This window comes from Onychostruthus taczanowskii, unplaced genomic scaffold (genome assembly GCF_017590055.1).
Source record: "Onychostruthus taczanowskii isolate IOZ18803 unplaced genomic scaffold, ASM1759005v1 scaffold25, whole genome shotgun sequence".
NCBI classification, from domain to species: domain Eukaryota; kingdom Metazoa; phylum Chordata; class Aves; order Passeriformes; family Passeridae; genus Onychostruthus; species Onychostruthus taczanowskii.
In genome coordinates this window covers 309,260-321,682 of record NW_024499796.1, presented here as the reverse complement: position 1 = coordinate 321,682, position 12,423 = coordinate 309,260, and the positions used below count along the sequence as shown (strand labels likewise).

Genomic DNA, 12,423 nt, shown 5'->3' with positions numbered 1-12,423 from the left:
TCCCTCCACAGCTGTCACACAGAGGTGACAGGTCAACCTGCCCAGGGACAACTGGTGCCATGGCTGGCCTTCATGTTGGGAAGGCCTCCACGCCTGCTGGGGCAGCTGCTGCTGCCACAGGTATCCTGGAGAAAACCCTTACTCTGGAGGCCTCACCTCGCTGCCCACCTGCTCCTGCCCATACTTGCCTCCTGGTGAACCTCTGGCCCTCCTGGCAGTGTTCTGCAAATGCCCAGAAAGGTCCTTCTAATGCTTAAAAACTGCTCCCTGCTGGCCCAGTCAGAGCTGTGCTCCCCTACTTATATCCCTGTGGTCCCCCCCAGTTTCCCCTGTCCCTGCCCTCATTGCTGTGCCTCCACAAGTCCAAGTTCCTGGTGTGACCTGAGGGCTGGGTGAGGGAGCCCCCAAGCCCAGCAGGTTTGGGGACTGGCCCCTGCCACCATGCCCGGCCCCACCAGGGTCAGCATCCCCAGGACAGGCATGGGGGGCTGCTGTTGGGTGGCCTCTTCCTGCTCTGAGCTGCACCAAGGGGCAGACGGGGCTGGATCAGGGGATCCAACATCCTGTGCCAGGCTAATGTCAAATCTCACAGCGAGCTCTCGGCCTGGCCTCAATGAATTGGTCTTTGGGGAGAGCTGGGAGGCCCCAAACCCTGCCCCCCCACCACCTTTGTAGCTGTGTAGGACAGGTGTGACCCCCAAGGTCCCTCCCAGGATGAGATCTGCCCTGCTTTGGGTCTCACCAGGTGTCCAGAATCACAACAGACCTCCAGGTTGACCTTTGAGCATGCTGTTCCTCTGTGCCTCAGTTTCCTCTTTCAATGGGGCCCAACAGAACTAATCTGTCACCCGCAGACACTTTGGCCAGGTACACACTGTCAGGGGCAGGTGGGGAAACTGAGTCACAGGGACAGTGAATATTGTGGCTCTGCTCAGCACCAAGGAGGCAAAGGGACTCAGCACTGAGGAGGCAAAGGCCCCACAAAAAGGGGGATTTGCCCCCACAGAAAGGGGGATTTGCCCCCACATTGGCCCAGCTTGGCTGCTCCTGGCCTTGACAGCAAGCCACAGTGGGGCAGCCCAGACACAGGCACAGGAGCTGCTCTTGCCTAGGGACAGGCAGCAGGCCGGCCTTTTCCTTGTAGGATTGCAGGAGCCAGGCTTGTGGGATCCCTCTGGCTACTCACGTGTTCCCACGGCACAACAGGGGCCCTGGGAGCTCGGCCAGGGACAGGCCTGGGCCCGCAGAGCCATGGCAGGGGCCCAACACCTCTGTCCTCCACACAGGGGAAGGGGACAGTTCCATCCCAACCTGCTGAGTCCTGCTGCCCACATGGCTGTGCCAAAGGGGTTCCCTCCATCTGAGGGGCTGCCACCCCTGTGGGTGGTGTTCACAAGGCCAGGGGCAGCCCCCCAGCCCTGCCGCCCACCCCTTCTCAGTTTTCTGTGGGGCTGGGGTTGCCTCCTCTGCCTGAGTGCCGCAGACTGGGAACCCGGGGTGTCACAGCCCAAAGCAGCAGCACGGCCCCGTGCTCAGGGCAGGTGACAGCCCTGAGCAGCCAGCACGACTGCAGCCCTCAGGGGGATCTTCTCCTCTGCCACAGGCTGCCACTGGCTCGAGGAGGAGCAGGAGCAGGAGGGAAGGCACCGTCCAGAGCCCCGTTGCCCTGAGCACATGACATGGCGCTGTCACCTCCGGTGCGTGGAGACCTGCCCGCCATCCAGTTGGATCCTTAAGCACCTTCCAGCCTGGAATAGCAGCCTTACACTGGGAGCAGATGGTCCCACTGTCCCCTGACATGGGGCTTGGGGGACATGGTCCTCCAGTGCGTTTGTTCCCTGATTTCGGACCTGTGGCCACTTCAAAGCCCAGAGCTCCGGACAGCTGAACTCAACCCATGCAGGTGTCACCCAGGGCCACAGAGGATGACACTGTGGGGGATGCCCTAAGGGCAGCGTATTCCTCCATGCGGGGACTCTGCATTCCACAGGGATGGGCTCTCGCATCGTTCGGGTGATTGCACCCATGGGCGATGTGGAGCCTGCCCGGTGCTCCGGCGTGCATCAGCGGCCACACCGGCGGTGCTCGGGGCTGGCTGGCGCGGGGCTGGCAGCAGGCGGGAGCAGATGGAGCAGCACGGCGGGGACCGCGGGGGCAGGAAGCCGGGGGCAGCGGGAGCGGCTGGACCAGCAGCCGGAGCCCTGTGTCCTGCGGAGAGGAACGTGGAAGTGCCGGAGAGTGCGTGGGGGGCGGGGTGGGAGCGGGGGGGCCGTCTGAACATGGTGCGGGGGTCCCGGGGGTCTCTTGGCCCCGTGTGGACAGCAGGGACAGGCTCACCCTGCTCCCAGCTCCTCCTGCAGCTCCCGTGCCACTCGTCAGTGCAATGAGTTCCTGGTGCTCAGCCCGGCCGCTAGGGCACATACCGCTCGTCCCAGTGGGCTCAGCAATGCCCACTGCTCCCAAGGGCATTCCTGCAGGAATCACAGCAGTGCCAGCCCGCCACAGGCCCCCCAGCACTGCTCTGCCTGGTGCAGGCACCAGAGACAGTGGAAGGCTGTTCCTGGAGCTACAGTGGAAGAAGGAAAGGGTCTTGGCTACAGGGATTTTGAATTGGGCAAATCCCGGGGAGCACCTGCCATGCAGAAACACATGGAGAGCAGCAGCCTTGGATCAGGGCTCGGAGCCACGGCAGGTACTGGTGGGTCCCAGGGCCATGGCCCTTGCCAGGGCACCCACGGGTGCTGGGGCTGTCCCCGGAGCTGTGGGCAGTGGAGGGCAGCTCAAGGATGTGATGGGGGGAAACTGAGGCACGGCTGTGACTCAGGGGCCGTGCTGTGCTGGAGATGCTGGGGCCTGAGTGTGCCGGGAGCTGTTCTGTGCCTCCTTCATCCGTCTCCATCACTGAGCATCCGTGTGGGCACCGGCCACCACAGGCAGTGACAGCCCCGGAGACTCTGGGAAACGAGGCCATTCCATGGAAGAGCTTAGCAGGGGATTTCGCTGCCCAGTCGGCCTCGGCCGCACAGGGCCACGGTGATGGGGCAAGGTCAGGCAGGACAGGCCTGGGGAGCTGCCGCTGCAAGGGCAGATGCCTGCGGGGGCCGTGAGGTCTCTATACACGGCGCGGGGCTGAGCCCGGGTGCCCCCGCGGGCACGGGGGGTCCCGCGGACACTCACCCATGGTGCGGGGAAACCCCCTGAGGGATGGCACCCGGGGCCGCGGACCCTGCCCGGAGATCCAGGGGGAAGAGGGGATGCTGCGAGGGGTGGGGGCGGGGCCGGGAACAGGGGCCGAGCGGAGCCGGGCGGGGGAGCGGAGATGGATGGGGATGGGGATGATGGGGATGAGGACCGGTCTGGGGGCGGCGCCGGGGGAGGCTCCGCTCCCGGTGCCGGCCCCGCCGGTAACTCCGCCTGCCGTATTTATGGGAAAACAAGCGGCTGCAGAGCGCTGGGCCGAGCCGTGCTGTGCCCCGCGGTGCCGTGCCTTGCCGGATCGGGCGGAGCCGGGCCATGGTCCCCAGGGCGGCGGCAGCCCCAGCCTAGCTCGGCGGCGGCGGCTGGGGGATGCGGCGAGAGCCGCCAGAGCGGCTGGCGCGGAGCAGGTAAGGGGGTCCCGGGCAGGGGGCTGGGGTTTGCTGCACCCCCGATGGCCTCCGACCGGGCCAGCCGCTCGCGGGCCCCCCCTCGACCGTCGCCTCGCATCATATCTCATCTTCCCCCCTTGCCCCCCACCGTGTTCCACATCCCCATCCTATTCCCCGAAGATCCTCCAGGGGCATCCCAACCCCCAGGCTCCCCACATCATCGTCCCGTGCCCCACATCTCGTCCCCATCTACCTGTGCTCCCTCCATTCCTCCAGCCTCCCCATCCCGTGCTCCCGAGCCGAGTCATCCCACCCCATCGCTATTTCAGGGTTCTCCATACTCTCGTGTGCCTTATCCCCATCCCATCCCTACACCCATCCTCATCTCCCAGCCCCAGCCCCATCCTCATCTCCGTCCCATCCCACCGCAGCGCTCGAGCCGGGCTATTTCAGCCCTCCCCCCGGTGCCCAGCTCAGCGCCCTGCGCGGCCCAGCGGGCCCGGTGCCGCCCGGTGCCGGTACGCAGCGGGGTGGGGGTGGCCGGGGCCACCGCCCCGGCGTCTGCGGCAGCGCCCGGGACAGACCCGCCCCCACCGGGGGCCGCCCCATGCACCGTCCACCCAGTCCCGGCCGCACATCTCGCCCTCCCGGGTTGCTCCTGGTTCCCCTGTCCCCCGGCCTTGCCCGTTTGCTGCTGCACCCCACGCTGCGGGACTAGGGGGGCCACGGATCAGGCCGTCCCCTGCACCCTGGGGTGCTGCTCGCACCAACATGGATGCCGGCACCGGGGATACCCTCCTGGGCCGGGGCTGCTGCTCCCCCCGGCAGGATGACTCCTCAGGGGACACATGCTGGGTTCGGGTTTGGCAGCCATCTGTGCCTGGCGGGCTTGGGACAGGGACTGGAGGCGTGGTGGCAGTGCCAGGGGCAGAGAGGCTGAGACACGGGGCTGGGGAGCACAGAGCGGAGGGGCTCTCTGGTGTGTGGGGCAACCGGCACAGGGGCATAGGGCACCATGTGTGTATGCTGGGGGTGGCACGGGCGGGAAGGGTCTGTTTGCCACAGATACGAAGCAGGGGCGGGGTGGACAGGGGGCTCCCTCACCGCAGACCGTGTCGGCTGCCAGCTCCCGGTGCGGGAAGTCCCGGGCAGCGGCGGCCATCAGTGCCCGCTGACACGCGCAGGGTGCACAGGCCCGTGGCAGCAGGGCTGGCTGTGCACGGCGGGCACAGACCGGCACAGACACTGCCCCCACAGACCGGCACAGACACTGCCCCCACGGCAGCTGCTGCTGGGACCTCCAGCATCATCTGCTCCAGCAGTGCTCGCAGCAGGACGCTGTCCTTGGCTGCCTGTCCCCATGCAGGGGCCGCTGGGGCAGTGCTGGGGCAATGCTGGGGCAGTGCTGGGGCAGTGCTGGGGCAGTGCTGGGGCTGTGCTGGGGCAATGCTGGGGCAATTCTGTGGCAGTGCTGGGGCAATTCTGGGGCAATGCTAGGGCAGTGCTGGGGCTGTGCTGGGGCAGTGCTGGGGCAATGCTGGGGCAGTGCTGGGGCTGTGCTGGGGCAGTGCTGGGGCAGTGCTGGGGCAATTCTGGGGCAGTGCTGGGGTAGTGCTGATTCTGGTGGCCATGCCCATGGGGCTGTGGGTGCAGTGGGCCCTGTGCAGTGCAGTGTGTGCTGGGGCTGCTGGGGGGGGGGGGCAGTGCAGTGTGCTCAGCACTCTGCATGTGCAGGCAGGGTGCAGGCACCGTACCCACTGCAGCACTCCTGCCTGCTCAGTGGGATATGCATGGGCAGCAAGCAGGCAGGATGGGCAGCAATGCCCAGGCAATGTGCGGGCAAGGGCGGGCAGTGTGTGGGCAGTGTCCTGGAAGGGTGGGCAGCGTGCAGGCAGTGCCCGCTGTGGTTATGGGGCAGGCAGGGCACTGCAGTGCGTGGGCAGTGTGGGGTGCAGTGGTGGGGGGTCTGCACCCCTCCCCTCACAGCCCTCACGTGGCACATGCAGGCAGTGACCCAGTTCCCGGCATCCTCCGTGGGCCCCTCTGGCAGCGGGATCGGCCTCGGGCCAGCCCCTGGTGCTGCCGGAGCCCGGCGCTCACGGGCAGCACGGTGGGAGCAGCGCGTGGGCCCGTGCCGGGAGCAAGGGCAGGACCCCACGGGGGGCAGCTCCCGTCCACTCCGTGGGCACCGTCCGCTCTGCAGGCACTGTCGGCAGGTGTCACATCCACGGGGTGACACCGTGTGGGCACCCCGGGTAGGGAGGCTGGTGCCTGCCGAAAGTGGGCAGTGCTGGGGGTGAAGGGGGCATCCAACCAACCGGATGCCCACCAGCCGGGGGGTTGAAGAGCAGAGGGGATGCAAAACCCTCTTCCTGCAGAGTTGGTGTCAGAGGCTGGTGGGCATGTGAGCATAATGGCACTGGCAGCACTGTGGGGCCATCCTCAATAGGCAGAGGGTTCCTGCAGCTGCGAGAGGGCTCTGCTCTCCCTGCACTGCCACAGAGCCCCAGCTCCCCGTGCAAGCCTCCCCCTGCACCCACGCTGTCCTTACCCACGCTGTCTTCGCAGAGGAGGAATAATTTGGAGAAACCATGGCAACCCCACAGCTCCACCGGCAGTGGGTGCTGCTGGGTGGGTGGAAGACACTGGTGCCCGTGGGATGCAGCGCCCACATCCCCAGCACACAGGGATGTGCACAGTGCCCTTGCTGGGTGACAGTTCTTTTTGGTTCAGCAGGGCTGTGGCTGCAGGGGTCTCTTGGGGGCGCTCCATGTGCTCACAAGGCATCCATGGCCCCGGCAGCCACAACTGCACCACACTGGGGGTGCCCGAGGAGCCTCACGTGCCTTGTTTGTTTTGCAGCGCTGGGATGGAGCCACCACAGGCCCCTCGGCCACCTCAGCTCATCCACCCCCTCACTGCTGCTGCTGGACCAGGTAGGACCCTGGGCTACAGTTCCCTGCCTACCAGCCACCCCAACACCACAGGAATGGGCTTCCCAGTGCCACTGTCACCATCGCTGTGGCACGGGGTGCTGCCTTGCCAGATCCAGCCCAGCTCCCACATACTGTAACACAGCAGAGCCAATACTGGGCCACCTTTTGGGGGGCAAACCTGCCCTCCCAGCTCTGCAGTGAGGCACTAGGACCCCTGTCTCCTTTCTCGTGGCATCTTGCTCTCCCCAGCCCATCACATGGACAGACACCCCAAGGCCACTGGAGGCACCTCAGCTCTGGCATCTGCACCCCCCCAGCTTTGGGGCAGGCAATGAGGAGGAACCCAAGTCTCCTCATCTCTGCGTAGTCAATGCTTCTTGCTAAATAAAGTCAATTCTTTTTCTCCAAGAAACATCCTCCCTGTGGTCCTCTGCTGCTCTTTAAAGCCAAGTGCCCACCCTTCTTTAGTGCAACACAGAGCAGCCAGCGTCAACCAGTGCACCCAGGCCTTTGGTGGCCATGACACCCAATGCTCAGAGGACGTGGTGAGGTGACAGCTGGGGGGGTGCCCGCTGTGGGCAGAGAAGGTGCACATCTCCCAGTGCTGGTGACAACCCATGGCAGCTCTCAAAGGGCTGGTGGGGAAGGTCAGTGCTACAACCCACTTAGTCCTGTGGGCAGACACCTTCCTCTGTCCCCCCCATTCACTGTGGGAACCTTGTCCTGATGTCCTCATTGTCACACAGCTGTGTCACACTGTGGCTGGGGACTCTGCCCACCCTGGCCACCCAACAGCATTGTCCCAGAGCACTGGGGTGCTTCGTGCTGGCACACAGTGGGTGTCAGACCCCATGTCCCACAGCAGCTGAAGCCACCATCACACTCGCTTTCCAGCCCAGGGGACGTGTCACAGCCATGGGACACAGAAGAGACGAAGCCAGTGGGTACTGAGCCAGCACAGCTCCTCTGGCACGGAGAGGTGATGCAGGAATTACTGCTGACATGACTGTGGGGTGAGGCACCCACCACAACACCCCTCTGCCACCCCTGGGGCCACCCCTGGTGTGAAAGACCCAGAGAGTGGTGCAACTCTGTGTAGCCAGCACTGTGACCACCCCACACAGGTGTTTGTGGGCCACAGTGGGTGCAGCTACCACAAGAAGGGGTTATAGCTCCTGCCTCCTAAAGAGCCCCAGACTGTGGGGGCTGGGAAGGGTGGGTGCTCATGGTGCCTGTCCCTGGGCCCCGTTTCTCCCTGCAGTGCTGGTGCTGGGACGTGGGTACACACAGTCCCAGGAGATCCCTCACCATTCCAGTGCTCTCACCAGGGCTGAGCACACACTCCCCATGGAAAACCCTGATGTTGAACCCTCACAGCCCTGCTCAGAGCTGCCAATTCATGTGATTCTGCAAGACAGTCCCTGTGCCCTGTGGCCCAGGAAGAGGGCACAGTACTCTGTGTTCTCCTCTTGCTGTGCTGAGCTGGTATGCAGAGTTCCCTGGCTGCCCCCATCGGTGTCCTGCCAGACGCTCCGTGATTTGCACCCTGGATCTGGAGACTTTTTCCAGTTTCTTCCTCCAGTTGACTGACTATTGACAGCAGCAGTGGAGGCTGGGATGCCCCCAAACCTTCCTTTCTGAAGAGATGGCCAACTCCCAGCTCTAGGCCAGGAGCTGTGGGGATTGATACGAGGTCACTCCAGGATTGAGGCACCTCATGTGTTCTCTTGCAGGGTGGGCTACCGTCCTCTGAGGCTGTGTGACAGGGAACTGGCAGGAGAAGAGTTGCTTTTAAGATGACACGAACAGACCCACCTGACATTCTGGTGTCCACGGTGTACCAAGACATCAAGGTGGCGACAGCAGCCCCTGGGGATTCCGTTGTCTGTCAGCCCTTAGCACAATGTGACGCCTCCATGTCCTCCTCCCTGTCCCGCGAGCCGCAGCCCTTCAACAAGCGCCATTGTAGGAGTTTCGACTTTATTGAGTCGCTGGAAGAGCTGGGCAGCCCCTCGGCCATGGAGCGCGCCTGTCCGCGCCCCGGCATGCCCGAGCCCACGCCGGGGCCGCCGGGCAGGCAGGTGCCACCCAAGCCGGACCCTTACAGCGGCAGAGCCCCCGCGCCGCGGAGCGAGCCGAAGCGCCGAGCCCGCTCCAAGAGCGCCCCGCGGGTGAAGTCCACCCTGACCCCGGTGCCCATCACCGTGGCGGCATCACCGCCCCCAGCCCGGCGTGGGCGGGAGGTGCTGCGGGTGGCACGGGAGCCCTCCCACACCGATCCCTCGCCGCGCCGCGAGGGCCCGATGCCGCTGCGGGCGCTGGCCAACGAGGTTCACCCCATCAAGCTGCAGCCGCAGCGGAGCAGCGTCAGCCGCATCTCCCCGCTCTGCCTGGGCAGCAATTGCTACGAGGAAGGGCCGGGGGCGAAGGTGGGCGCCAGCCCCCACGTCAAGTGCCGAGTGGACATCAAGCCGGACGAGGCGGTGCTGGTGCACACGGCGCGGAGCCTGCGGGCAGCCCCGAACCGTCCGGAGCCGCCGCGCTGGCCCCGCACCCCCGGGGCCGTCCGCAGCCTGACCGTGCCGGGCAGCCGGCAGGCGTCCGCGTCCCGCACGCCCACCCCCAGCGACTCGTACAGCGGGGACCCTCCGCTGCTGCCCTACTCCGGTGAGTACTACGAGGCAGACCCCCGGGCACTGGCGTACCAGACAGTGCCCGTGCCAGCCTCACGGGAATTCAGGGAGTACCCCGACAGGGGCTGCATGACCTTTTCGGCCCCCGGCGTCCCAGCCAAGTTCTTCTACGCAGAGGAGTCAGCGCGGTGCCCCAGCCCTGCCATGCCCCTCCGCAGCTCTGGCTATGCCAGCTACCCCTACCCCAGCCGCCACGCCGTGGCCCAGCCCTTCTACACCGAGGACCCGGCCAAGGCTGCCGCTCACACGATGCCGGCCCGGACGTTGTACGTGGAGGAGGCGCGGGGTTACCCGGTGCAGGAGGCACCTGCCCGCACCTTCTATGGGGATGAGCCCCGCTACTACGCCCCGCGTGGGACCCCTGTCAAAACCCTCTACGCCGAGGACGCTCGGACATACCCAGCCCTCGGCTCCTCCCCGCGGCTGCTCTATGCCGAGGACTACGGGAAGTACCGGGAGCGGGAGGTGCTGTCGCGCACGTGCCCCCCGCCCCGCAGCGCACAGCCCCTGCACTTCGGGGACTGGTACTGCCCCGAGCGGGCCACGCTGCCCTACCAGAGCCTGCAACTGTCCCGCTTCACCCCACAGCCGGCAGGGCGTGAGGCCATGTTCTCCTCCTGGCATGCCAGCTACGGAGTGACTCCACCACGGCTGGGCCGGGAGACCCAGCACTACTCCAAATCCTGGGATAACATCCTGGCGCCGGCAGCACGCAGGGAGGAGGCCCTGCTGCGTGGGCGCAGCTATGAGAACCTGCTCGCCCATGAAGAGCACCGTGCCTTATCCCCCGAGGAGCGCCGGCAGCCTGTGGTGATCAACCTGTCAAGCTCACCCAAGCGCTACGCGGCCCTGTCCCTCTCCGAGAGCTCCATCCTCGAGCGGGTGCACGCCGACGGCAGCCGCGGGCCCCCAGGCCGCTCCTGGTACGTCACGCCGGAGATCACCATCACCGACAACGACATCCGCGCCGACGGGCTGGGCCGGAGCGAGAGGCGCTCGGCCAGCTGGGACATGCTGGACGCGGGGCGGGAGTGCAGGCCCTACGCCGTGCCCTGTGCCCCGCAGCCCAGCGCCAGGGAGAGTGGCTCGGGGCGCCAGCGCAGCCTGGAGCAGCTGGACGAACTCATCACCGACCTTGTCATTGACTACAAGCCGGCGCCGGGCCACCGCTCCGGGGACAGGGACAGCCTCGCGGAGCAGCTCAAGCAGCTGCTGAGCAGTAACGCCTCGGGGCCCCCCCGGCGCGGCGAGGGCAGGCGGGTCTCTCACAACGTGCCCGAGGGACCCCGACCCACAAAGGAGCAGCCGGGCCCCAGCTCCCACGCTGGCACCCCGCGCCGCCCACCGGCCACCGGCCCCTTCGAAAAGTCACCGGAGAACTGCTCGCCCGACCTGAGCGCTGAGGAGGACGACATGATGATGTGCTCCAATGCCAAGTGCCGGCGCACAGAGACCATGTTCAACGCCTGCCTCTACTTCAAATCGTGCCACAGCTGCTACACCTACTACTGCTCCCGGCACTGCCGGCGCGAGGACTGGGACACGCACAAGGCCAGCTGCGTCTACGGGCGGGTGGGCAGCGTCTGCCGCCACGTCCTGCAGTTCTGCCGCGAGAACACCGAGGTGCACAAGGCTTTCTCACGCATCGCCAAGGTGGGATACCTCTCCCGTGGCCGTGGCGTCCTCTTCCTGGGCTTCCCCAATGCGGGCTCCGCCGAGAACTTTCTCCAGTTTGGGCTGGAGAGCCTGCTGATGTCCCCCACGTACCTGTCCCTGCGGGAGCTGGATAGCTACTCGGACAACCTGGGGGAGTATGCCCAGGAGCTGCGGGAGACAGGCAGCCAGTACGACCCCAACGAATGTTTCCTCCTGAATGTAACCGTGGCCGTCACTCAGAAAGTGCCAGAGAGGCCGTCACCGAAGATGCAGGTGCCGACGGTCAGGAAATATGCCAAGGTGGCCTTAGCCTCCTCCAGCCCTGAGAAGAAGATCTTGAAGAAGGAGCGGGACATGGAAACGTTGATCCTGACGCCACCGCCCGGCACGGCGGACATCGACAAGGAGGGGGAGGAGGGCCGGAAGGCACGGGAGGTCTGCTTCATCAACATCCAGCGGGAGCTGCGCATCCGCGGCGTCTTCCTGCGGCACGAGTTCCCCGCTGTCTACGAGCAGCTCTGCGACTTCGTGGAGAGCAACAAGCGCTTCACCCCCACCACCATCTACCCCATCGACAAGAGGACGGGCAAACAGTTCATGTGCATGATTATGGCGGCCTCCGAGCCTCGCACCCTCGACTGGGTGGCCAGCCCCAACCTCCTGGACGACATCATGTGAACGCAGGGCGGGGGCACCCCGTCTGTAGATACGTGCTGTCCTGTCAGAACCCCCTCGGCTATTACACCAAGGGGAGGGGGCTGCGGGCAGCCGGCAGTGCTGGGGGGACGGAGGGGTGACGGGAGCACAGCCCGAGGTTTGCCCTGGAGCCCAGAGCCTGGCGAGCCCCTGCAGAGCCCTCTCGGGTGAGCGGTGCCTGGCCAGAGCAGGGGCGCGCCGCACCCCCCAGCCCCTGCCCACCGGGCTGCCACGACCCAGAGCTCCTCGGGCCTGCCCCAGGGTCCCCTCAGCACCGGGGGTCCCGCAGCGGCCGCACCCAGCGCCTGGGACTGGGCTGCACCAGGACCGTGTCCCACCGTGTCTGTGCAGCCTGTGCGTGTTACTGCGGGAGCCTCAGGTGCTGGGGGGCCCTGGGATCCCACGCGGGCTCTGGGCACAGGGCGGGGCACGGCTGGGGGGCCCCTGGACGCTGCCGGGGGAGGGGGGGAGCGACCGCGGTGAGGGATCCGCGGGGGGGGCGGGGGGGCTCTGACCGGGGTCGGGCGTAATCGCCAGTGAAGGGTGACCGTGGCGGGGATCAGGGAAGGCGAGGCAGAGCCGGGGTCGTGGCCAAGGCCCGTCACCCAGGGCGCCCGCGCCGCCCTGCCCGGCCCTGCTCCCCGCTGTGGATCCCACCGCCGGCACCGGCACCGGCACCGGCACCAACCTCCACCGCCACAGCCGCTGCCCGGCGGGACCCCGCGCCAGCTGTGGGCGGGGCCTGGCTCCGCGAGCGCTGCTTGAACGCCGGGAGGGGGAGGCGGGAACACGGGCAGGGGCCGGGTGCTGGTTGGACGCTGGACGAAGGAGGCGGGAACACGGGCAGGAGCCGGG

General features: G+C 66.5%; 1 protein-coding gene across 2 annotated transcripts; it reads left to right on the top strand.

The window, feature by feature from the left end:
- Positions 1–3,466: 3,466 nt before the first annotated feature.
- Positions 3,467–11,706, top strand: AJM1 (apical junction component 1 homolog). 2 transcript variants are annotated; one of them, XR_005952832.1, is made up of 3 exons: positions 3,467–3,605; positions 6,450–6,523; positions 6,773–6,886. XR_005952832.1 is itself a non-coding variant. In XM_041406497.1 (3 exons), the coding sequence occupies exon 3, from the start codon at positions 8,320–8,322 to the stop codon at positions 11,548–11,550; it is 3,231 nt and encodes a 1,076-aa protein (XP_041262431.1). In that variant the 5' UTR covers positions 3,467–3,605; positions 6,450–6,523; positions 8,257–8,319; the 3' UTR covers positions 11,551–11,706. The 2 variants fall into 2 exon arrangements, 1 of the variants encoding a protein (XP_041262431.1); XM_041406497.1 differs by lacking the exon at positions 6,773–6,886 and adding an exon at positions 8,257–11,706.
- Positions 11,707–12,423: the final 717 nt, after the last annotated feature.

Bases quoted from the DNA above. Each gene is read 5' to 3' on its own strand.
- AJM1 (XM_041406497.1), top strand. From the start codon at position 8,320: ATGACACGAACAGACCCACCTGACATTCTGGTGTCCACGGTGTACCAA.